This window comes from Orbicella faveolata, unplaced genomic scaffold, assembly GCF_042242905.1.
Source record: "Orbicella faveolata isolate gen_17 unplaced genomic scaffold, um_ofav_v1 contig_2, whole genome shotgun sequence".
In the NCBI taxonomy this organism is placed as follows: Eukaryota; Metazoa; Cnidaria; class Anthozoa; order Scleractinia; family Merulinidae; genus Orbicella; species Orbicella faveolata.
The window spans coordinates 27,647,613-27,675,093 of NW_028301547.1; the positions used below are offsets into that span (position 1 = coordinate 27,647,613).

Consider the following 27,481-nt stretch of genomic DNA (forward strand, 5'->3'; position numbering starts at 1 on the left):
TCCCGAACAGCGGCTGGTAATCGAGCCTACAGTATTAACAGCAATCCCGAGATCATAATAGTCTATTTCCCAGTTGAGTTTTGCCTCTGTGTCAAAACGAGTCTTCGCGGGAAACCATTCATACGAAAATGAGTTCCGCCTGAAGATTCACTTTCATGAAAATTCAATTCCTCTTCAAGTGACAGGTTTTGCACGAAGACTCGTTTTAAAACAGAGGCACGAGGTAACTCGGAAATGGCGCACACTTGTCACGTAATCTGCATGTACGGCTTTGAATGACACTGATCTTTTCGTCGCTGACCTTTTCTCGTGAACATTTCTGTAAGATCTTCCCAAAATAATATAAAATATACTGTGAAAACCCTCCACAAATGACAACTAATTTATTGAATACCGTTACTACAGTTAACTTTTACTGTTGTCAGTGTAACAGGATTTCTCTCACTGAAGCCAGCTTTGTCAGATCATCGCACATGCGCAGGAGAGTGCCGCACACTGTCTAAAGAAAACTGAATCCGTACCTTCAGATCAGGAGTTCAGTGCAATAACATAAGGCCGCTACCACACTCAAGTATGAACAGGTAAAAAATACAATAAGAAAACAGTCAAAGGGAAAACAGTTAACTTCAATTGTTGGAGCCTTTTAGTTTTCAGTACAGTGATAGTTCGTATAGTGTGATCGTCCGGGTGAGGGTAGTTGTGAAAAGAACTGTTGCTGGTGACTGGCTTTTCGACAACCTGAGCGGAAGTCATCTTCAGAGTCAAGTGAATAGTTTTGTCAGTCAATGATGTTATAAGTCCGGTCCGTTGAACATGATTGGTCAGTCCAGCCATGATGGCATTGGCTGAAAGACACGTGTAAAGTTTGTCATCAGTCATTGGTGGGTTTCGATCCGTCTATTGTTAGTCAAATTGGTCGGTTTTTGGTCCGTTTATTGTTAGTCAAATTAAGTCGGTCTGTTGGAAGTCCATTTGTCGGTTTCGTTTTCGTCATGGATTAGTCGTTTGTAAGGCGCCGGTAGTTGTTGACATCTGTTAAGAGGCGTTTGTTCTAGGTTAGTGTACCAACTTTCCAGAGTCAGTCGTTGAAAATAGTTTGTACTGTAGGTTAAGCACTGAGCAGAGTCCCAGTCAATGTTGTGCGTGGTTTGTCAGTTGATAATGTACAGCAATCTGATTGTTGACATCACCATTTCTCGTGGCTCGTTTGTGTTCAGTCAGGCGTTGGGTTCCTGTTCGTAGCGTCAGCTTCAGTAGTTCGGTAAATGTTTCGTCTAATAAAGTCAGCGTTGTAGTTGTTTTTGTGAAAAACACGTTCAAGGTATCTGTTTTCGTCAAGTAAGCTGTCTGGTGTGTTACAAACTAGTTGCGCTCGTCTCGTCAAAGTCTTGATAGTCGTGGCTTTGTGTGAAGTCGGGTTGTAGGATGATTCGTCAAGTTAAAGTCTGTCGGTATGCGTCTACACTGTCGTTCGTAGTTCGTTGTTGTCGCGGCTTACCAAACAGTCTAGAAAAGGAAGTTTTCCATTTTCTTCGATCTCTTTAGTAAACTGGATGTCGGCGTTCTGTTCGTTTAGGCGGTCGTGAAAATCGTCAATTCCGTCTTTCTGAACGGCGGTAAAGCTGTCGTCGACTTAGCGTAACCAAAGCGGTATCGTTTGTCGGCAAGTTGCAAGGTCGCGTTCCTCCACGTGTTGCATCACAATTTCTGCGACAACAACAGAAACAGCCGACCCCATGGCTGTTCCATGCAACTGTTTGTAGTGTTTACTGTTATATTGAAAGTAAGTCGATGTAAGGCAGAGGTTCAGTAAGTCCATGATGTCTTCTGTCGGTAACGGTAGTTTAAACAGTAGATTGTTGTATAGCGGTCTCGGTACACTGTAATGCCAATTGAAGTGGAATACTGGTGAACAGTGATTTCACATCAAAAGACACAAGTTTGTAGTCGTCAGGTATCTGTACTGTCTTAATAGCGTCAATAAAGTTCTCCGTGGATTGTAGTTTGCGTCTTGATTTGTCAGTTAGGGGTTGCAGTATTGTCGTCAAGTACTTAGAGAATTGATACGTAGGGGACCCAGGGAATGACACTGATAGGTCGCGTCGGTATACCAGGTTTGTGTAGTTTCGGTAGTCCGTAAAGTTTCGGTGGTTGAGGTACTGAGCACCTCAGTCGATAGTAGCGTTGAGTGTCAATAGCGTCAGTCTTTTTAAGCGTAAGTATTTCGCTGTTAAGTTTACGTTGAAGTGCTGGCGTCGGGTCGCGTTTAAGTTCTTCGTAAGTTTGTTTGTCGTTAACAGATGCGTCCATTTTGTCAAAGTAGTTAGTCTTGTCGGCTGGTAGTATAACCATGTTGTTGTCGTTTTTCAGTCGTTTCAGTGCTTGTTGTTCGTCTTTTGTCAAGTTTTTGTCAGGTATAGGGGCTGATTGTACCGTGGAAGCAATTCTGCTTCTGATGTTATTCTTGTTAGATTCTGATAAGTCTCGCTGACGAGACAGAACCGCCTCAACACTAGATACAATAGACTCGGACTTATAACATCATCGACTGACAAAACCATTCACTTGACTCTGAAGATGACTTCCGCTCAGGTTGTCGAAACGTCAGTCTCCAACCGACAACAGTTCTTTTCACGACTACCCTCACCCGGACGATCACACTAGACGAACTACTGATACTCCTGGGTTCAAACCATTTACTATAGTACGGTAATACATACCATTTCAACTTAGAAGTAAGTTGAAATTTTCTAATCCCATTGGTTTTCAAATACAGTCGATGCTCTCGTAAGCGACCACTTTGGGTATTTGAAAAAGTGGTGGTAACTAGTGCTGGTCGCTTAAGAGAACTTTCATGGAATCTAAACAGAATAAAACTTGCAAAATGTAAACAGTTATTAAAAGTCAAGGAATCTCGATTACCACTTTATATGTTACATCACTGTAAATTTGACCACGAAGTGTTTCTTTGTTTTTTTTTCAGTATCACGGTATTGACTTACGCGAATAAGACTCGCAGGCGAATCAGGAAAAGACCAGTTGGTAATTGCCAAAAGTGGTCGCGTCGCATAGGGAAAGGTCGCTTTCGAGATTTTTTCATTAAAGTGTTTGAGTGACAGTTCAAACGGGTTTTTACGACGTAGATCGTGACCACAGCTGGTCGCTCACGAGAGCGGTCGTAACGAGAGCGTCGATTGTATTGAAGTGACCAAAGTTACAAAAGTCACACTGAAATTAAAAACAAAAAAAGACTGGATAACTGTTTTTATTGACAGCTGTACACAAAGTTTCCAGTACTAGCTATGATGCTGTTACAAGTTAATATCTCGTTTACACTGTTTAGCGGAAAAAATTTCAACAATTTATTCAAAACTAACAACAAAACTGAAAGCCTAGATCTTATGCAAAGTTAAAACCAAGCTCAGTCTACTTTGGAACTTACAAATAACCATCATGAACAGATCATTTTTAGTCCAATGACACTTAACAGGTTTTAATCTTGTTCATGCCTGGGTGTAAACGGATTCTTAGATAAATAAATAAAGTAGGGTAAAAAGTAAATCTTATTTATAGTGCTCATGCACTTAACTATACAAGCACTACGTTTAGCTAGTTTACAGGCATGCCACTCAAACCGGCAAAGGAAACAAATAATTCAAAGAGCACAGCGGGTAATTCCAAGCGGGCAAGATAGCGTCAATCACAACGCAGGATCCGTTTCATCTTGCCCTAAATCATTATAAATTATGATAATGAATAATCTAACATCACAATGAAATTCTCTCATCACTCCATAAAGTTCTGGACCTGCTTGTTTGATTTGACTTATATTTTGTAACTTTCCACTTTAAGTTCTCTCGCTCACTTTTGTCCTTCAGTTTGTAACTTGAAAAGTCTCAAACTCGATCTACAAAACATGAGCACTGAAAGACTCCTGTATACAAAATGAATGTCTTAAGGCCACATATCAACTTCTCCCTACTACTACTGAGAAGTGCACTGGGACCAGTGAGGAGAATTTATGTATTTATATGGCTGGGCGCTGTGATTGGCGCTATCTTGCCCGCTCGGAATTACCCGCTGTGTCCCGTAAGAAAATAGTACTCTTTTTCCATATAATAAATCCTTTATTGACCAAGCTTGTTCGGTCAAGATGGCTGGATATTGAGCTCGTTCCTTTTTGCGTGTTTATATATGGACCTCGACCCCGCCTCGTTCCATAAACACGCAGAAAGGAACTTGGCCAATATCCAGCCACCTTGACCTCACGCTGTTCAATAACCCATGTATATTGCTCGATTTCACACTGCATCATTTTTAGAGTTCACTATAAAGAATTTCCATATTCGAACCTGATTTTTGATCCATTTTAAGTTATTGAATATTGTATCTTAAGAAAATCTGCACTTCATTATCGTTACCAACTGCCAAAACTCATACTAACGTTACTCTAACATCAATCCCAAAACAGCCAGAGTAATACCTATGCATACTGTTTGCAAAGGAAACCTAAAAAGTGCTTGCTAGCTAGATTGGCACTATTCCGTTGATATTATAAAAGAGATGTTACTTTATGCAAAACAAATCATGAAGGCTACGCGCATTTATGCGTTAGTTAAAACGTGGCATCAACCGACCAGCAAGTCTACACGAATTATTTCAGTTAAGTATCTCCGACCAGACCAAGTAAACACGGCTTGTGTGCACTGGTCAAAAGAAAACGACCCGTTTTATTTTTTTGGAGAACGTTGAAACTGTCGAAAACTCCGCGGCTAGAAATAATCTATACAAAAATTAAACGCAAAAAACGGAGATATGCCAAAGTACCTTACTCTCAGACTTAATGGGAAAAGCATTTTACCTGCAGCGAGTAATCCCCTTTGGATCATATGCCTAGTAGATCCTGGTACAAACGGTGATTTTTGATTAAACTGATTGCAACTAAGTGCGCTAACACAAAATATATATCCAGAAAAAACATTGTTAACAGGGAATTTAATTCATTATCAAATTAAGTAATTATCAATGGTGAGGACGAGTTAAAGTCGGCCAGTTAAAACAATCTGTAGCTAATATAATTACAGCTGCATAATATTGTTGTTGTGTACGGCTCGTTTTCCATTTTTTCTACAGTAATGTAATGGTTACCAGGCCATGACCAGCTGTATTATAACAGCAATCATTTTGCTGGTCTTTTCCAACGTTATAAGAACCTCCTCCTCCTCCACAAGAATCATCTTCACATTTCCCACTGCTTCCCCCGGAATATCCTCCACCGCCACCTCCACCGCAACCCACACCACCACCCCCACCAAAACCACCAGAGCCAGAACCGTCATTAAGAGATAGCACGAAACTCTGTCCACCCACTCCTCCTTGAAGAAATCCTTTACCCCCTTCTCCACCATTGCCCGGAGTCGTTCTATGACTCCCGCTGGAGTAAAAGCTGCCGCCGTCACCACCTGAAAAAATAAAATAAGCTGACTCATTCCCATACGTATATTTAACGATCCCAAATTTACCTCTGTCATGTAATGGAGGTTCGCCTAAAAATATTATGAGTTGCCCACGTACAATTAAAAAAGGAGGGTTACAAAACTATATTTACTGTGCTTTTCAATAACAAGTGAACAGTTGCGTTTGTTGTTGCTGTCAACCAAATTTTCGGCAGCTTCCGGAAATTGAAAAGAGTATTTCGACAGCAACATCTACATAGAGAAAGCCGATGAATCGACTGCTGTCTAATCAAATGTGTCTTGTCGGCAACTGACTTTGGTGAAATGAATATAATCATTCTCGTCACTCTCACCTGAAGGACGGCCATTAGAACCAGTGTCTGCACCGTGTCCATTGCTGCCTCCTAACCTTGAGTTGTACCCAGGATTTCCTGACGTGTTTGTGCTAGCATCACATCCCTGGTGTCTCGATGTTACAGCTCTGAGGCCTCCACCGCCTCCGGCCACTATCAAAGACGTATTGCTTCCTCTTACTACAAATGTTCCTCCACCACCTCCACCAGCTCCACCAACTCCAGAACTCACGTCGTGTCTTATTCCTCCCTCTTGACCAACCAGAATTTGAATTATTTCTCCTTGCGAGAGGTTGAAGGTTCCAACCATTCTTGCACCTCTTCCTCTGTATTGTGAGCTGTTCTGGTAGTTATCATACCCCCCTGCTGCTCCTACTGCTTCTATTCTGTATTGACCAGTGTACGGCACAGTCCACTGTTGAATACCGCCGGACAGTGTAACTTGACCGTCATGATCCTGACCTGTGTAGTGACTACCGAGTGACGTTGGACCATCTTTTCCACTAGTTCCAAGACTTGTAAAGGTAGCATTGAATCCTGAGTAATTAAGAAACAGCAACAGTCCGAAGTTCAGCGCTGGTAACAAATTATGTACCTAAAAACTGTAGCTCTGGCGCCAAATTGCCATCTAACGATAGAAATGTGGCAATAATTTGTTGCAAGTAAAGAAAAAAGTAGCATTTTAATTAAGCACTTGCCAATAGGGCTTTTCAGGGATAGCTGGGTTATTTAAAAGACATAACCGAGGTACCGTGACCAAGCCCAGCTTATGGAAAGGGAGAATATCTTGAACACGGTACCTCCTGATAATTAAGACCAGCGCCATACACAATGAGTCGGTCAGGCTGCCTCGGTAGTAATAAAAAGTGAAAAAAATGTGCTGACATTTTGTACTAATTTAAAGTCACTATTTTTGCCCAAGTGCGCCAAAATAGATCTTTACCGTATTCCAATCAAGTGGTTAGGTTAGGTTTTGTAATGTTCTAATTTTGGTTATAGGGCCAACCAGGTGTTACAATATGGTCCAAAATGACAGCGCCCTGGAAAGAGCCCAAAATGTTTTGATATTTTCAAATATATTTAAACATTTGCAATGCACAAATACATCTTAAACAATTTAGTGAATAATTTGTTCAAGCAAGTTTTCTTTAAGTTGTATAGTCCAGTTCCTGAACTCTCCTTTCTTCCCGCCCCATGTAGGGGCTGAATTATATGGGGCGGGGGAAAGGAGAGTTCAGGAACTGGACTATAAGTTGTAGTTTTAAAAGTCTAACTTAAAAGCATGATACAACTACGGCTTTCCACAAGTTGCCCGCAATTTCTCAAAAAGTTGCTCAAAAGTTGCTCAAAAAAAGTCAAAAGTTGCTTTTTGAAAGGAAAGTTGCTCAAAAGTTGCTTAAAAAAAACAAACAAAAAATTGTGTTGCTCTTTTCCTTTATTTGGTCTGATGCAAAAATATGCAAATTGTACGACAGAAGTAAGATTTCTAAGCATTTTTGTGCAATTTTGCGGCGAAACCAGCGTTTCTAAATAACGTTGTCCTCAGTTAAAACCAAAAACTGTAGAGTAAAGACTACGCATCAATATGCATGCATTGTTCTTCAAACTTGGCACCAGCAATGTACATTACAAAAGAAACAAAATGACACCTACTATGTTGTTGCCATGGCAACACTCTTGGCTCCATTTGCAACCTTTTACAGTGGGACAGAGGGTCTTGCTCGGAACACACATGGTTCCCATATTGTCTTAACTCTCCCCATTAGATTGGTGGGAGTGGATAATCCTTGTTTATGATAAAATCTGGGAATTTTAGTCTTAATTAAACAGAGCCAGTGGCATAACTGTTGTCATGGCAATGGCATGACGGGTGTCATTATGTTTTTTTTTTTGTGATGTACATTTCTGGTGCCAAGTTTAAAGAATAGTGCTTTAATATTTCTAGAGTTATTCTCGATTGAGTGTTGTGCTATTTTAGTGGAACCACCTACGACGTCATCACTTTTCTTACAAAAACGTAAATATCTCTAAAACGAAAAAAGATGCTCCAAAACGGAAAACACCATTCTTCTTTACTTTGAAAAATCTTTCAAATAAACTGTAATTATTTTTTACTTTATATGCACTTTAAAGTTAGGTTCCTTCAAATCAGTTGGCAAACTGCTCTATATTTTGCCGTGCACCATCCATAATGTGTTATTTTCAACTTTGGATGCAAATTTCAAACGACCTGATATAATGCATCCTGTTTAATAAAATCGTTTTTGGAAAAGAAGTTTGAGAAAGAACTTGAAAAATTTCCTCTAAGTATGAATGGCAAATTTTTCACTGAGGGTATGAATACACGAATAATCCAATGAGAGAAAAGTTTAACTGATAAATGTTCAACAATTTGAGTGATATGAATCATGGCCTACTTTCCTGTACATAGTTTGAAAGAGTTAGAATAAAAGAAGCACCGTAATATCTTACAAAAGCAGATTACGGCATGTCTGTATTAGCAAAGACGTAGCGAACGACATAACCTTGCAGTTACTAAGTCGTTACTCCTATTATTGCAGCAGTAAGAGTCCTTAAGGTAATTCCTCTGAAATAAAAGTGACAATAGATTTTTGTTCAAACTTCGTCCACTGAATAGTTGTCATATGATAACTTCAATTTTGAAATAAAAAGGGGGGTGCCCATGCTCATTAAGGAACAGTGAGGCATTGAAAATGCACCATCTTGGCATTATTTAATGCTTATTATAAGAACGCATTCCCAGTAATTGTAAAATCTTTGTGTGCCCAGACTCATAAGAACACGCATTAAACTACAGTCAATACATAATGTCGGACACAAATAAACATTTTAAGTTTGATTCAGACAGAAAGCTAAATCCTTGATTAAAAATTTGGACCAAATTTCTTGATGTGGTTACCAAACCGCAAAATAGAAAAGACCACAGTGTATCTGCTATTTTTCTTATTTATTCAATTTTTAGCAATAGAAATTACATCAGTCTTTTTTGACGCAAAGCTTATGATTAGTTGATCACAATGACTGGAATAAAAATTGGGGTGCCCGAGCTCGTTGGTGAGCTAGAGCCATTTTTCAACAGACAGAGCTCAATATCAAGGCCAATCCGTCATGTTTTCAATATGCGCGTGCACGAGCGCGCGCTAATGACGCCATAAATTATGCGCAGTAGGGATGCGCGATGCAAATGTGAGGAATCACCTTAACACGGAGCTTTAGATTGGACTACGAGTACGAGATTGAGTACGAGTATGATTTTCGGTTTTCAAATCAGTGACGTTTCCAGAGCCCTAGTTCTTCGTGCTGGTTTTAGGCAGAGAGGGTAGCTCATGGGATGAAATGAGTATGTGTTGTGGTAATGTGAAGCCTGAAAAATAGAATTGAAAAGTCGTTCTCGTACTCGATCTCGTACTCGTACTAAATCTAAACTCCCCTATTATAGGACAAACTGGTCCAAAATGAAAAGAAGAATTGTGATTGGTTCCCAAAGCGGTCTTAATTTTGCACTCTCAACTGTTAAGATGAACTGCTCAACAATTAGATTAGGCAAGACAAGATCAAGGTAGGAGTGTGAATACTCCATATAGGCCTTATACCAAAGGTAACGCCTCTTAAGTTATTTAATTTTAAGACATGATACCCAGTTCTTCCGTGGATGTTGCTCGCGCATTGCGTGGACAGCCCAAACCATTTTATCGAAACTACCTAAGACGAAATGGCGGGTAATGTGGTGAAAAGTTATTTTGATATGTTTTGACGTTTCATCACAGATGTTTCCTGCTCTCTCAGCTAGGCTGAGAGCGCAGAAAACATCTGGACTTTTGTTTGCTTTGTGCTCGTTTGGCTACTCATTCTTTTGCCGTTCAATGTTTCTTTTGAAAATCGTATATAAATGCTCGTCAAGCATCAATTAAAACGTGATCAATTAACGTAAAATATTCACCTGCCGCAAAGAGACTGCAACTTTTTCCGTCCCCTAAAAAAAGAAAAAAAGAAACAGTTACTATGAAATTAATTCTACCTCATTGGATTGTCCTATTTTTTTTCTTTTGTAAAGCCAAAGCATTTTTTCCCGACCCTAATGTGTGATACTCATTGGGAAACTTGCTGCTTCAGGCTTAAAACAAAACTCGCAAACTTCTTCCAAAAACTTAAATTGATATACAGTAATAGATTTTTTCGTCTATATAGTCACCATAAAATCCATCTTTGCATTTGCAGTTATATGATCCCAGTGTATTGTTACACACAGCATTAACATCACAGTTGTGTGTTCCGTTGGTACACTCATCGATATCTGAAAGACAATACAAATAGTTCAACTTAGTACTGGAGTGTTTCGTTGTGGGGAGTTCGAACGAATTTGGAGGATGTTCTGAAATCGGATTTTGCATCGAATCATACGTAGTTGCTACTGTATGTACCATGCTTTTTATTATTAATCAATGACTAGACACTGTTTCGATACAGTTTGCAGCATTTTCGCATGCGGCGTGGCCAGGCTGGCTTTAAATAAAAATTTCATTTTTACAATAACTGTCTAATTTCTCGAGCGCTGATTGGCTCATTTTTATCATCAATAAAAGTACAGACGAGTAAAATTTTAATTTATACAAGCTTTCAAGTTCAACTTTCAACTGTCAAACCGTCAACGTTTTAACCAATGAGAGTTTGTGAACTTTTTTAAGTAGCCAATCAAAAAGCGACAAAAGCTAAGACAATGTTCGCGTTGTTTTGAATAAAATTCACTTATCTTTGTTTACGGCAAGTTTACGGCGTCTTTTCCCCTCATTTATTCCCGGCATTTGACCATTTTGGGGACTTGTTATTATAAAAAACAAATTGACGTCTGTTTTTTATGCGTCTGTCCTCTTATTGATGATAAATTTCGTCATAACATTGTCAAAGTTTACTGCAGAACCACTCACCTGCGGCTTCTGGTTCCACAGTCACTTTGCCAATGTTATGACGCAATTTATCATCAATAAGAGGACAGACGCATAAAAAACTGACGTGAATTTGTTAATTTGTATGAAATAATGAAATCGCAGCATATTGAGTGCTTTTGCACGGCCTTTCCGCACTACTTTATAACATAATAGTCTGGAAGTAGAAGCCTCACTTGTTTTACAGGCATCTACTGTATTCGTTTGATTTTTAAACAGTACCAACTCGATCTTGGGTAAGAACAACTGCTTGCATGTTTGTCCGACAAAATAATTTCTCTCAGTTTATTTACCAAAGCAGTTTACTCCATTTCCATAAAATCCCTCTCGGCACGTGCAACTGTAAGATCCTGGGGCATTGGTACACACCGCGTTAACATCACAGATGTGCCAGGTACCTGGACAAAGAAGGCAATCCTTCACTAAAGCAGATGCCATGCTATCAAAGCTACCTCTAGTTTATTTTGTTTCACCCCAAAGAAAGTACAGGTAGAAATTACAATTAACATCTATTTTGTTTACCATCGATCATTTCAATCCTTCTCATTCAACTGGAAGTTTATATGTAATCATTCCTCATTTAACTCTTTTAATTTTTACGATTGGCATGCGTATCGTGATGAAACAAGCCTTCATATCTTACATCGTAGTGAAAAATTTGTTGGGTGTGTAACACAGCCCTTGTACAGCTGCCTACTTCCTCAAGAAAATTCCGTGTAACGACTGTAGAGAAACAGGCTCGAATAGCATACATTTATTAATTCCTACCTCGGCCAGCATCTTTTACTTTATTTATTTGCACTGCCGTCAAAGCAACGTTGTAAACCTGCATGGCGGTAATTCGTCCCTCAAACCTTTTCTTTCCAGGTTTCGTTGTTGCACCCATTCTGACTATCTGTTCTGTAGCGAGAGTGATACCAGCTCCGATATCCCACTCCTCGACTTTTGCTCCATTCAACCACAGGCTTGCCTTACCAGTCTCGTGATTATAGGAAGAACCTACATAATGCCACAGCTTCGGTTCCAGTGGCAGATCGGGGGTTGAGTTTGTACCTTGTTTGAAACGAGCTCGAAGCTTTCCAGAATTAACCCTCAAGCGAATGCCCCAAAGTGAATCATTGTTATAACTGAAGATTGGTCCAGACACATCTGCAGTTTCCATATACACCCAACATAACATTGTGATGGAGTGTTTCACGTTTAACCCTCCGTTGTTTGGAAATTCGATGTAACTGTCATCTTGTCCTGAGAAAAGGTACGAGCCAAAGGGCTCACCTTCGGGACCAGGTGCTAGGGAGACATCTGTCCCAGTGGTACCCATGGGCTGTCGATTGTTAGCTTCCCGTGTCTGATACTCGCTGTTCAAGGGGTACAGCGCGATGGGATCTGGAACACTGACGACTACAAGATCAGACAGAGAAAACCAACGGGTGACTAGAAAGGAAAAGATAAAAATCGTTGGATTACGTCTAAACAGGAGGGGTTAAAATTACTGAACAGTTTTGTTTCTCTGTCCATTATTCGCTCGTCAAAAGACTAAGATGGTTCGTTCTCCAGGGTTGAAAGAGGAAAACAATTACGAGAAAGGAATGCTTCACTCTTGTTATGGTTACCAGTGCAGTTTTCTTCCAATCCATCTTTGCACTCCTGGAAGCTTGAAGCACACTCGTCTATATCTAAAACAATGAAATTAGGAATAATTCAGTTTGGGATATCTGCCCTCAAGATTAGGCTAAGAACAACTGATAATAAATATTACTATGACCGAATTTAAAATTGATTCATCATCTTCCTGGATTAGCTTTTTTGTTTGCTGAGTGCTTCAAGACGAAACTTTCAAACTTCTTGCAAGAACACAACTGGATATATAATAGTATATATTTTTTTACAATGTTATACATGTATCTTGTAGTTACCAGTGCAGTTTATTCCATCCCCATAAAATCCGTCTTTGCACGTGCAGTTATAGGATCCCCGGGTGTTGTTACACACAGCATTAACATCACAGCTGTGTGTTCCGTTAGTACACTCATCGATATCTGAAGCAACAAATGGAATGTTACTGGAAAACGTTTTATTGAAATGGTATGGTCGCGTGTCTTTTCGCTCTGAGACAATTTGTTACAATTTGTTACAATTTTGTTGCGATTAAGGTAAGATAAGTAAGGTACCGTGCATCTGTACTCTGATAAAGCACGCTGTTTCAGCCAATCAGAGTGCTTCATTTGTTTAATTACAGAGCATTTATGGAACGTTGTTACAGAGACTGTATAGGCACGTAGACGACTTCCCACTAAGTATCAGAACAAAAAGTCTCTAATATATTCGAGCAGTGTACAGTGTTCCATGATTTAATTTTATTTATTGTATATTTTGTTTGTGTAATTATCATTAATAGCGAGCCAAAAGCATACAGATCAATAAGCCGCTCATATTATTTGTGTCTGTCACTTATAGTGGGTTGTGTGTGTTGTCCAGTTTATAAGTTTGTCATTACTCACTGTCGTAAAATTAAAACACAAAGCAATAGTTACCAGTGCAGTTCAATCCATCTCCATGAAATGCATCTTTGCAAGTGCAGTTATAGGATCCCCGGGTGTTGTTACAAACAGCATTAGCACTGCAGTTGTGTGTTCCGTTAGTACATTCATCGATATCTACAGCAGCAAAACGAATCTAATTGCAAAACGTTTCATTATTGCGTAGTTATTTCCTCACATATATGATATAAAGTAACGTATCAATGTCTGATAAAATAACTCGCTTTTGAATAATAGTTTCAACCAGATGCACGAGATTGTGTTACAGATAGTTACCAGTGCAGTTTATTCCATCTCCATAAAATCCATCTTTGCACGTGCAGTTATAGGATCCCCGGGTGTTGTTACAAACAGCATTAACACTACAGTTGTGGGTTCCGTTAGTACACTCATCGATATCTAAAGCAACAAAAGGAATCTAACTGCGAAACGTTTCATTGAAATGGTGTACTTACCAAACTTTTCGCCCTGACATAGTGTGTTATCGCCGGCTCACATATACTGAGTTATTGCATAGTTATTTCCTCACATATACGACATAAAGTAACTTACCAATGTCTGATAAAATTACCCGCTTCTGAATAATACTGTGTTTTGACTAGATGCACGAGATTGTGCTACAGATACTACTAGTTACCAGTGCACTTTATTCCATCTCCATAAAATCCAACTTTGCAAGTGCAGTTATAAGATCCCCGGGTGTTGTTACACACAGCGCCGTTGACATAACATTTGTGTGTTCCGTCGATACACTCGTCAATATCTAACACAATAAAAAAGATTTCTGTGGAATATCTGTATCGTAACGAAAACTGCTATTAAATTATCTCACCGTAGATCAATTTTTATTATATTCCGTGTGATCTCCTGGCATGTTCTGCCTGTTAGACTTCTAAACAAGATCCGACAACAGCAGTCGTAATAGCAACAATAACAACATCAACAACAATATGATAGCAGCAACAGAAAGCCAACTTTTATAGTTGTAACTCCCTGTTATAACTTCTCATACTTGATATTTAAGCCCCTCAAAATTCTCATTGCTAAGTTGGGTAAGACCACTGATAACAAAAGAATGTATTAGTACCGTGTTCACAGTCATGGCCAGTAAATCCGGGAATACACAAACACTGGTAATCTCTGTCTGTGAAACCGGCCTGGCAGGTTGCGTTGTTCTGGCAAGGTTTCTTTGCACAAGCATTCTTCAACAAAAAGAACAAAAATAGCCGTTATTACAGCAGCATCCATTGACGATATTCAACGGTTAAAACACATAAAAACTGTTAACACTAACTGCGCCACCTCGATTAATCGCATGAAGCGTTGAGAAAGGTAAATTTGTCAAATTCGATCAAGGTAAATTTGTCTTCCTTGAACAGTGAATTTGATGTGTACAAAGTTATACCAAAATCTTGCCAACTACACCTTGAATACTTCGCTTTTGCTCAAATTTTAAACGAAGGTGGCAGTACTGGATATAGCTTAAGAAAACTATTATCATTATTATTTAGTAGAATTCTACTTGAATAGTACTACAAATACTGCAATCTGATTGGCTGAGTTATCGCACGCTATCAGCCATTAGTATAAATCTACCAGCGTTCTATCAAGAGTGCCTTCCTCTGATTGGCTACACTACTCACTATCTATTCCGTTGTAGATAGTGTAGTGAGGCAGCGTGCGCTGGGACCACTTCTTTGTGTTTACGACAAGGATTTAGATAAAGTTTGAACGACCAATAGAGATTTATACTAAAACAATTAGATTATGATTTCTATGCGTGATAGTTGAGGCCGTCTACGAAATGGCGACGTTTTTGAGTTTTTCCAAAAGTTTAGAGGAACACTTTGAAGCATGAGAAGTCTAAAAGAAGGAGATTTTCGGTTTCTTGACTTAAATTATATTAAATTAAATCATTGGAAAAAAAAAAAAAAAAAAAGATGCGCGCGAACACAACTGCAATTTCAAATCAATCCGAGTGATCTTTCAAAGGCGCGAAGACGGCGAAGTTTAAAAATACGTCGAGAAATAATTGGAAATCGTTATTTGTAGTGAATTTCAGTTAGAATTCTACTAAAACAAATTAGATTATTCGCTCTCGATTTCTATGAGGTGATAGTTGATTCGGCCATCGGCTTCGTCAACTATCACCTCATAGAAATCTCGAGTTTATAATCTAAGTTATTAAATAGTGGCACGTAAATCCCACTGGGGCAAGAAATGTTTCCCTTAGCAACCTATGTATCTCTGCCCAAGAGCCCTATCCAGGCCTGTTATGTATTTAGTGCCAGTTCTGAAAAAAGCTTAGATGCTTAGCTCCAACCCCACCCCCCTCCCCCCTCCCCCTTGTCAATACAGGATTTTGAACTCTTTTCGAGGTCGTGACAAAAAATCCTTAAAAATAAATCTGTTCAGTATTTTAGATTTCAAACTGAAGTTATTACTTTCAACTTTTGAATTTCATGCTTACCTCGGCTCCGCGATACACATAATTTTCGTTCCTCGCGAGGTCGCCTGAGTGTTCGTTGTCGTGTTCATAAGTAGCGTTATTCAGATGACATTTGTGTTGTCCATTTGCCTCTTCCTTCTTGTTAAAATTATAACTGACACAGTTTGGCTCCATGTAGCATTTCAGTTGGCAAATGTCCTCGTTGATGACGTCAATGGTTCGTATCACGCGATTCTCCAGCCGGTAACCATGGATCGGATCAATTGTGAATCGCAAATTACGACAGTGACCTGAAGAATGAAAATTTTGACATGCCTTTATGTTATCATTTGAAATAATTTCTAATAATTTCTAGCGAAGTCAGTAAGATGATAAAGACAATAACAATAAGATGAAAAGTGGGGTCATAAATCTCTTTTTCTGTTTCAGTCAAAATACATGTTTATATTATTTTAAATAACGAGTTATTCCTTGCAAAGAAACTTCAACTTTTTTAAGCACATTTAGTGCGTGAGGCTCGAGTTAGTAAAGCTATTACTTGAATGGCGCTATAAACCGTAGAGGCAAAAACTCGAAATAAAATTTCAAGGCTCGAAGTATAGAGAAGAAAAAAGAAAGGAAGAAAAAAGAAGAAAGAAGAAAATAGAGAAAAAAAATAATGATAATAATAATAATAATAATAATAATAATAATAATAATAAAAAGGTTCTTATTGCGCATTTAGAATTCTCAATGCGCTTACAATTGTATATGATTTAAAAGATTGCTCAGGGGGCTTTTATCCAATAACTGATTTTACAAGACAAACAAGAAAAGCAAGGCTTCTGTTTTGGTGATGCGAGAGTTTAGGAGACTAGTTCGAAATTGCTTGTAATTTATCGCTACCGAAATCCTAGGTGTCAAAACCATCTATACACATCTTCCCATACGTAGTAATACTTTCATGTTAAATATAAACGCTCGCGACATGAGAAATGTTTACCACGTTATATCGTTTTATTTGGATAAATAACCATTGGGCTTTTACAACCCTTATTGTGGATGCGCTACAGGTTTTTAAAAATATGGTTCTTGCCTTAATTCAAGTTATCACTCAGTCTTTTTGAAATATATCAAACTACGCGCGCCAACTGCCGCGGACAAAACCAGCTGGTTGAACATTTAACAAGTTTTTTAGCTCGTCCAAATTGTACCGAAAAAACAAGAAAATTATTTTTAATAAAGACAAGTGACTTCTATTTTTCGCCTTAGTGTGTATATAGAGAGACTTTTTTACGTTTCATGTTGTCTAATTCGTATAACAGTTTCTTCGACATACATTAAGCAATACTTTAAAACAAAACTCAAGCTTCATCTGTTTGGAAAGATTCAATAACCATTCATTCTGTCGAGGGACAAAATATTTATTATTCTTTTGTAAATAGTTTTTGTCATTCTTTACTCGATCTATTCATCAATTATTAATCAAAGTCTGGTAAAATTTCGGATATCATATTTTTTTGTAGACTACAACGTACTCAGTCAAGGAAAAGAAAGCAGACGAGTTAAGTAGTTGTTTCTTCGTATCGGCTCAATTCAGTTGATTATCTTTGAATGTTAACTCCGTTGCAGAAAAAAAAAACTTTAAATGACGTCTTTCCTCTGCAGACACGGATTATTCTGTTTTAAGAATCGAAGATAATTAGGTGAGACTCATGCGAAGGTCTGCCGGCGCTGCGGTATAACTTCAGAGGTAAAAACTTCGAACCTTTATAGGGCTTCAGATTTAAATATTTCGACAACGCCATTATTGAGGCATCTCGAGACGGTGCAGCTAGGAACAAAATTGGAGAAACAGAGAGAATGTGCTGGTTTGGACGGTTTGAGTTAAACAAATAAAATTTTCTTTGGACTCGAGCTAGCCGCTAATTGTGTCAAGTTTATTCTGTATTCTGTATTTTTTTACTGGTTTTATTTTACTGGAAAGTTAGATAACTAGTTACGCCGGAGTTTGAAACCATTATTTAATTTATTATTGGAATATTTCTTAAGCTTTTAATCAAACTTCCATCGTTGTAGTTTTTACAACCTCGGCTTGACTGGCAAAGAAAAACAGGCGAAACTGAAATTATACAGTGTGACTGAATCAAGCAGCTATACGATCGAATAAGCCCAGCTTTTTATCTGAAATTATCTTCTTCGGAACGAAATAATGTCGGCCAAGCCAAAAATTGAAAGTTGAGACACGGAAACCTCGGGTAGGTGAGCAATATCCATACAAAACAAATCACTTATTAAAAATCCTGCTTAATTGTAAACTTGCCTTTACATGCGAAATATTTTTCAGTTTTGATATCTTTTATTGAGGATGAGTCTGAAACTTTTAATTTTGTTTTGACAAGGTGAGACTAACACGAAAGTTGTTCAACAAATTTGCATGTGCATGTCAAAGCTAATTGTGTACTGAATAAATCTCAAGTTAAGTTAAAAAAAAGTTTCGTCTTAGCGGTGTGTTTAATGTTATTTATTACATGTAATGTGGTCGGTCTAATTCTACGTAAACCGTTGATTTTTTTTTTCTTTAAGAAAGTACTTGGAAAAACAACAAAGGAATTCTATGAAAATAACTAGTTGTTACTTCAACTCAGTTTTAAGAAATATCATCTGCGTTTTAATTCATCAATTTTTCATTTTGCACAAATTTTAGAGTAATTTGCAGGGTAGTTTTGTCAAATGAAAGTTTAATATCTCAGGTAAAAACACCACATTTAATTTCTCTGTTCTCGTTTTATTTTTGAACAACCGAATCAGCCAAATCAACCAACTATGCGTTGAAATTGTCTTTTAACTCGAGCATAATTGTGTGATCTAACTGTATAAAAATTACTGGAGGGTTTCGTTCATATTTTTTATTTAACTCGAAGTACGTCTTTCTTTAGACTGCAAAACAGTCGTGCTTTTTGCGAATGCGGGCGACGCTCAATATTCGAACGAAAGGTCTGAAGCGAATGTAAACACAGCGAGGGAGAATGGGGAGAGACGCTAAAAAATACGACTGTCCGCCATGCATATGTTAAATTCGTTCAAAATTACCTGTTCTTCCAGCAACGGGAAATTCCCATTGGTTTAATTCTGACGCAACTTGTCATCAAATGTCACTCACACCACATCAAAAAGATATAGACGCCGCATCAGTTTCACTGTTAAGACAGTAATTCTCGCGGGAAAATGGACGACGTTGACTCCACGCTTGCGAGCGATTTAGCAGCGGTCCACTTCTAAAAGTTATCATTTTACTCTCAGTATGAACGGCTAGCTCACTCAGTACATTGGTAATATTCCTTGAAATTTATAACTGAAGACGGACAGGACGGGTTTCTCAACGGCCATTCGCATGCATGAATGAGACTGAACAATACTTAATCCTCTAAAACTTATAACTTATTACCTTGCAAAATCATAAGGTTTATAAGACGTTTAAGTCTTGTTCAGTCCGTAGCCCCAAGACAAATACGTGCAGAAATAATTTGTTTGCGTGTGTTTGCTTGCTCTCGGGGTCATTCATGCATGCGAATGGCCGTTGAGAAACCCGACCTGTCCGTCTTCAGTTATAAATTTCAAGGAATATTACCAATGTACTAAGTGAGCTAGCCGTTCATACTGAGAGTAAAATGATAATTTTTACAAGTGGACCGCTGCTAAATCGCTCGCAAGCGTGGAGTCAACGTCGTCCATTTTCCCGCCAGAATACTGTCTTTACAGTGAAACTGATACGGCGTCTATATCTTCTTGATGAGGCGTGAGTGACAGTTGATGACAAGTTGCGTCAGAATTAAACCAATGGGAATTTCCCGTTGCTAGAAGAACGGGTAATTTTAAACGAATTTAACATATGCATGGCGGACAGTCGTATTTTTTAGCGTCTCTCCCCATTCTCCCTCGCTGTTTTTACATTCGCTTCAGACCTTTCGTTCGAATACTGACCGTCACCCGCATTCGCAAAAAATACGACTGTTTTGCAGTTTAGCGACGAGACGTCCACTAAAACTTAGGTTTTTTCTAGACGCTTTTGCGCTGAAGGTCTCGTGTGATTGAAAACCGCTGTAAGATGTGGGTGGAGCAGTCAAGCAATTTCTGTCACCTCAGTGACATTATACGATCCTCGCTTACAACGAATTCTTTGTATGAAAAGCCGACAGTCGTTTTCTTGCCTTAAACACCCTACCGGCGTGTGAAGCTCGCGCGCTTCACAAGCGAGGATCGCGCCTTCCGAAAACGTCCAAAAGCGACTATTTTGCAGTCTACTCTTTCTTCAACTTACTCTTAAGAAAGATTATTCGCGCATTACTGCAACTTATTAATTTTTCATTTTGAGGAAATTCTAAAGTAATTTGCAGAGTATATTTTTGCAAATGACAGTTATCGCTGAAAAAATACAACATTTCATTTCACTGTTCGCGTTTTATTTTTGAACAACCTAATTCGACCATTGAACAAACCCGCAAATGGTGATAAGAAGGAGCAGTCATTTCAAGTTTTGCTTCTTCACGAACCTTTCTTCTGGTTGTCAGTCTTGCCTCCCGTTTAGTGCGCACCATTATATTTCCTGGCGCAACATAAAGGTTATTTTCTCTTTAATTTTAAAAGATTCATGAAAAATCCGACTAAATGTTAGTTCAGATGAAAACTTTTGATTTTGAAACTTTGATTTGTAAGAAAGACCTTTTACGTTTTTAAGTTACCTTAGTTATACCACACTCTTTTCCTGAAGCCACTTACCTCTATGACCAGAACTTAAGAACTACATAACTTCAAAACCCAAAACTTTCTTAGCTTCCGTTTTAAATTTTTGAAAACGCCGGTATTAGGCCAGCTCGAGTAGCCCGTGAAGTTAGAAACAAAATTACGGAAAAAAAAACCAGAAAAAAATTGTGCTGGTGTGGACAGTTTGAGTTAACCAAACGTGTGCTGAAATTCTCTCTGAAATCGAGCATAATTGCCAACCCAGCTGAAGACACCTATACAATGCCATTGATTTAAGCAGCGATACGATCGAATAAGCCAAGCTTGTTATCTGAAATTACAACTGGATTTTTCTCAGAGCGAAATCATGTTGGCCAGGCTAATAACTGAACGTTGAGACAGGGGAACGTCGGGTACTTGACCAGTTTATAGGGAGCTTAAGAAAACCACGACGGCAACGGCAACGGGAACGTCGCTAAACAAAAGGTTTAATGAGCAGAACAATGGTTGTGCACGTCCGTTATAATTCTTGGTTCATTTCTTTACGGTCCTCTGCAAAACAATAACGTGAAATGACCAAATTCTGCGTTGTCTGGGAAACGTGAACCACGACGGCTAATTTTCAAAATTTTTGTTTCAAGTTTATCGCTGTGTCCCAGATTCAGTTTCGTGAAGGTTTTGTTCGTGATAAACAAAGTAAATAACTTTAGAGTACCGCGAGATTCATAGGTAAAATGTTAAGTCATTTTTTAATTGACGTTGTTCTCGGCGTCGCCGTCGTTGTTACTTAAACTCCCTTATATAATAATCAAAACACTTTATATTTTATAGAAATAATCCTGCTTAAACTTATATGTTTGACTTTTAATGCGAGATGATTTTAAGTTTTATTCTTAGTCTTCTTTGATGAAGGATAAGTCTGAAGGTTTTAATTTTGTTTTAACATAGTGAGAGAAGTACGAAAGTTGTCAAACAAATTTGCATGTGTATGTCAAAGCCGCCTGTTTAAATTAGGTGAAAGTTATAAAACTTCCTCCTAGCGATGTATTTAATGAGACTTACAGCATGTAATATGGTCGATCTAACTATACGCAAAGAGTTGAGTTTAATTTTCTGCAAATTGCGGCCAAGTTTCTGTAACGAAACTTTAAGAAAACAAAAAAAAAGAGTTATAAATTCAGAGGCCAAAACTTTGAAAAAGTATTGAACTTAGTTTTACACTTTTGGAAAACGCCGGTATTGAGACGTCTCGAGTAGGTGCATAAGGTATCCATGAAGTTAGAAACAAAATTGGAAAAACAGAAAAAAAATGTGCCGGTTTGGACGGTTTGAATTAACCAAACGTGTCCTGAAATTCTCTTTATAGTCGAGCATAATTATGTGATTTTGCAGTATTTAAATGAAGAATTAATCGAGGTTTTCGTTCATATTTTAATTAAACTCGGAGTCGAGCTGTTGTACTTTAAAACGTTTCAAAACGAAATTTTTTGAAATGTGTGTACTGCACTCGAAAATTAGACAATTAGCAAAGCTTTTTGAAAACTTTGGTTTTATTGATATATCTTTAAGTTCTCATCCAAACTTCCATCGTTGTAGTTTTTCCGACCTCAGCTTGACTGGCAAAGAAAAACACGCCCAACTGAGGACATCCGGTGCGACTGAATCACGCAGCTAAACGATCGAATACGCAAAGCTTGTTATTTTTTTCAGAACGAAATAATGTTGGCCAGGCTAATAACTGAAAGTTGAGACACGGAAACCTCGGGTAGGTGACCAATTTATTTCCAAAACAAAACACTTCAGAAAAATCCTGTTTAATGTTAATATACTGGATTTAAATACGAGATGTTTTTCAGTTTTATTTTCAGTCCTCGTTCGATTGAGGATAAGTCACGAAGTTTTTAATTTTGTTTTGACATACGGTAGTGAGACAAGTAAGAAAGTTGTTTAAATTTGCATGTTCATGTCAAAGCCACTTGTTCAATTAGGTGTGAGTTAAGCTATAAAACTTTCTCTCAGCGATGCATTTTATGTAACCTATTATATAAAATGTGGTCGCCCTAATTCTACGCAAACCGTTGAGTTCGCGTTTTAAGAACTTTCTCCAAATTTGAGCCAAGTTTCCTCAAGGAAACTTAAAGAAAACAAGAAAAAAAAAAGAGTTACATAAAGTTATAACTCCAGAGGCCAAAAGTTCAAAAAATTATTTTGCTTAGTTTTACATTTTTCGAAAAACGCCGGTTTGGAGACATCTCGAGAAGGTGCAAGTGACATAGCTGAAGTTAGAAACAAAATTGGGAAAACAGAGAGAATGTGTCATTCGGACGATTTGAGTTAACCAAATGTCTACTGAAATTTACTTTGAACGCGAGCTTAATTGTGTGAATTTACTGTATAATGTGACAAAGTAATCGGGGTTTTCGTTCATATTTTTATTAAACTCGGAGTCGGTCTAGATCTGTAACTTAAAAATGTTTCAAAAAAAGTTTTTTGAAGTGTGTTAACTCAATATACCTGAAAACTTTATTTCTTATCTGAAAAAAAGCCTAACAGAAGACATATATAAAGTGCCACTGAATTAAGCAGCTATGCGATAGACTATCTGAAATTATAATACAACAGTTTGTTTAAACAATTTTGCGTGTTCATGTCAAAGCCACCTTTTTAAATTAGGTGTAAGTTAGTTTAAAACTTCCTCTCAGCGTGTATTTAATGTGAACTATTACATGTAATGTGCTTGATCTAGTTCTACGCAACCCATGAGTTCGCGTTTTAGGAACGTTCTCCAAATTGCAGCCATGTTTCCTCAACGAAACTTTACGAAAACAAAGAAAGAGTTGTATGGAACTAAACTAGTTGTTCCTTCAACTTAGTTCAAGAAAGATCCTTCGCGCGCTACTGTAACTCATTAATTTTTCATTTTGCGTAAATTCTACAGTAATTTGCAGAGTATATTTTTGTAAATGACAGTTATCTCTGAAAAAATACCACATCGTCATTTCTCGGTTCGCATTATATTTTTGAACAACAGGATCGGCCATTAAACAGACCCGCAAATTGTGATTATTATGAAGCAGCAGTCATTTCAAGTTTCGTTTCTTCAAGAACCTTCCTTCAGGTTGTCAAAAACATTAACAAAACAGTCTTGCCTCCCGTTTAGAGTGTACCATTTCGCGGCGCAACACGTAGGGGCCAAACCACCCCCCTAATGTTTCATGAAGGCTATATTTGCTTGGTTTATGTATTTCTGAACCAAATTTGGCAGATGAGCTTTCTTTGTTCTCCAGTTTATTTTAATTTAGAAGTTGTGACAAAATGTCAGATTATGACGTCATAATTGATGACGTCACCAAAACGCGCTATAATTTTTTGTAAAATCTGACGTAAAGATTATGTCATTGGAAAGGCCTTGACTTGAGGAGTAAAATGCCGGAAACTGTTTTTTGCTATGATGATTTTTTTTTGAGATATGGTAAATTAAATATTTTTTTGCTGTCCCCCCCCGGAATTTGCTTAACCATACTGTCCTTCTTAAGTCAGTCTCTCTGGTTTATTTTTTTCAGTTTTTTTCTAGGAAGGCTAATAATCTAAAAAAATAGAAAGCTTGATGTTGTCAAAAATCGTATGGCTTTAGAAATTTGATTTTCGGCTTTGTTAGGATGGTATTAACAGTAAAAAAACGAGTGACGTCACAGGTTATGACGTAACAAAACTAATTTTAACGCAATAACACTAGAGGGATAATTTTTTAGTCCGATTTTCTTCTTTATTTTTGCTTTAGTCATCTGGCACATCACATATGCAACATAGCTGCATTTTCTGGAACAAAATTACGGCTTCAATTTGGGGATTTTTCTCATGGGGGGACCCCATATTTTGCAGAGTTATTTTTCATATTTAAAAATGCCACATTTCATTTAATTTTTTTGATATGGACAAAATTGTTTCAGGTTTCAACTCCCCTTGATGTGCTCTTTCGAACACATTGTAAAAAATATGCATATTAAAAACTTCAAAAGTGGCAAGAAACATGGCGTCATCACTGTAACGTCGCGACTTTAACATTTACTGACATTTCTCACTAAATATAATTGGCAGTAGGTCTCCTGCTCATCTGCCAAGTTTGGTGTAGAAAGAGTCAATACTTTTAAGTAATGCGAAATAATGTGAAATATCCAAGAACTGACGAAACATTTGGGGGGTGGTTTGGCCCCTACATGAAAATAAGGATTCTTAATTCTCTTTGGTTTTAAAAGATTCATAAAAAATCGGAATAAATGTCTGTTCAGATAAAAACTTATGATTTCGACCCTTTGCTTTCACAAAGAAAGAACTTTTACGTTTTTAAGCTATCTAATTCATATCACATTTTTTCTGAAGCCCTGCACGTCTTCAGAACTTTACAAACATATAACTTCAGAGGACAAAACTTTGAAAAGTTGCTTAGCTTAGTTTTGCATTTTGGAAAACTCCGTTATTGAGGCATCTCGAGTAGGTGCATGTGGCACCGGTGAAATAAGAAATAAGACTGGAAAAACAGGAAGAGTGTGCTGGGTTGGACGGTTTGAGTTCACCAAACGTGTCCTGAAATTCTCTTTGAACTCGAGCATAATTGCGTGAACTAACTTTCAGTGTAAGTCTTTTTTGACTGGGGATAAGTCATGAAGTTTGTAACTTTGTTTTGAGAAAATGAGTCTCGTACGACAATTGCTAAACACATTTGCATGTGCATGTCAAAGCCACCTGAATTTGAAGTTGAATTTGAATTAGGTGTAATTTCAATTATAAAACTTCCCCTCGGCGATGTATTAAATGTGACTTACTTCATGTAATGTGTTCGGGCTAATTTTACGCACAACGTTGAGTTTTTTTCCTTAAGAAATTGTGTAGGAAAACAAAACAGAATTCTATGAAATTAACTAGCTGTTACTTCAACTTAGTTTTCAGAAAAAAAGATTCGCGCACTAACTCATTAAGTTTTCATTTTTTTAAATTCTGGAGCAATTTGCAGAGTGTTTTTTGAGAATGAAAGCCATCTCAAAAAAACAACTCCACGTATATTTCATTTCTCCGATCGCGTTTTTTTTAAACAACATAATTTATGATTATTACGAAACAACAATCATTTCAAGTTTCGCCTCTTGACAAACTTTTTCCAGGTTGACAAAAAAAAAAACATTAACAAATTGTCTCAGTTGCCTGTTTCCCGTTTAGTGCGCACTATCATGTATATATTTTCCGGCGCAACGTAAGGATTGTTTTCCGTTTTGAAAGACTTAACACAACTAGTTTATGAGCTCAATATACAAAGTTGTGTTTGGCAGGTCTAAAAAATTTCAAAGAAATGGCCTGACAAGGTATGAAAGATGACGCCGGTAGAGTATTATTTTTCTAACGAATGCAAGTCCAGTTCAAAACTCGTCGCTTATCCTGTCAAAGAAAAAAAACAAAAATAAGCTGGCTGCTGGTTATTTGGAAAAAGAAAACTTTCCTGTCAGTTTTCTTTTCTTTTTGACACCCAGACTTTACATTCAGTCAAGATTGTGGTTTTCTAGTTTCTTGGCAAGTAACAATTTCATTTTCGATCAAAAAAATGCTGTAACAAAAATACGTACTGGTTATCGCAGTTACTTTTCACGAGCATACTATGAATTTTTTGATCAGTCTTGAAAGCAGGCGAAGCGCTCATTAGTTTTAACTGCTTCACGATCATGTACCTGCAGTTCAGAAATTAACGCAAAATGTAACGACTCTTATGAAAAGAAGTATTTATATTATTTAATAATATAAACAACGGCACTAAAAATATTGCTGGTCAATCTTTCAAAAAGTGCTATACATGGGCAAAAATCGTGATAAAAACAATAAAGGTAGAATATTTTCTAACAGTGAATGAGAAAACCTTTACCTTGTGCATCCGGGATCAGGGAAGCGAACAAGGCGAAAACAAGGCCGGAAAATGGAGACAGCATTTTTACGACAGGTTTTCGAAAACTTTGTGAAAACGGTTTGGTAGTGTTACATTCCAGCGAAAAGCTTTGGGGATGGCTCAATGATGGTGTGAATCATGAGCTAACCTGCGACATCTGAAGTAAGTTTAAACTTGTTACGTATTCAAATATGCCAGCTCCAATGAGTTATCACTTATTAATTATTACTGACTGCTACAACTTAAGTGGTTCCCTGTGTTGTGGTTGGAGCAGTAAATTGGTTTTTTATTAATATTTGCATGTAAAATGATGCTAGCTATTATCTTGGCATACTGTTAATTGTCTTTGATATCGCTAATAAAAGAAAGATGTTGCTATGGTTACGTGGTGTACCACATTTCTAAAAACAAGTTGAGTTAAGTACGTTTTTCAGCCGCAATTACCTTTTAGGTCTTACTTGAAAAAAAAAAAGCGCCTACTCCAAACGCTTTAAAGAAGCCAGAAATTTGAAAGGGAGGCTTATAATTTATTCGTTCTGTGAACCTTGGACATTACATTTGTTAAACATGAAGCCTCCCAAAACAGCAACGTAAAGCCATCAGTCGAATCCATTCCATCGCTGAAGTTGTTAGAAATCAAATATTTACTGGTATCCTGCGTCACTGCTTTAGAGCTATATATGTAAAGAAACCGTGTGAAAGTGGCTTACAGCGCCAGTTTCCCCAGCTGTCAAGAGCATTAAACGGAAGGAGTCACTAGATTTGGCATACAAGGCCTTTCTGTCGTTAATGTTTTGTGCTTTTTTTTCTGAGCCTAGACTACCATGACGAATTCAGTAGTTTATTACCAAAACATTTTCACGATACCAAAGATTGGTATATGCAAGCGTTTTGAAGACGTCCTAGGCGACCAATATGTGATAACAAAAATAAAATTGTTTCTAGTCCCTTAGAATGCATTATCATAATTATTTGGCAGGAAATAATTATAGTACAACGCACCTTACCGTAACCACCCAACAAACTTGTTTGGAAGTCATTCTTAATCAATTACAGCGCGCGAGATTT

General features: G+C 37.7%; 1 protein-coding gene across 1 annotated transcript; it reads right to left on the reverse strand.

Annotated features, from left to right (window-relative positions):
- Positions 1–2,985: 2,985 nt before the first annotated feature.
- LOC149112677 (uncharacterized) lies at positions 2,986–26,879 on the reverse strand. Its single transcript, XM_089289131.1, has 14 exons — positions 26,393–26,879; positions 15,784–16,052; positions 14,401–14,515; positions 13,951–14,076; positions 13,590–13,712; positions 13,308–13,430; positions 12,690–12,812; positions 12,387–12,449; positions 11,542–12,207; positions 11,067–11,171; positions 10,023–10,124; positions 9,771–9,803; positions 5,810–6,346; positions 2,986–5,462 (listed from the first exon to the last, which is right to left on the reverse strand). The coding sequence occupies exons 1-14, from the start codon at positions 26,454–26,456 to the stop codon at positions 5,128–5,130; spliced, it is 2,784 nt and encodes a 927-aa protein (XP_089145257.1). The 5' UTR covers positions 26,457–26,879; the 3' UTR covers positions 2,986–5,127.
- Positions 26,880–27,481: the final 602 nt, after the last annotated feature.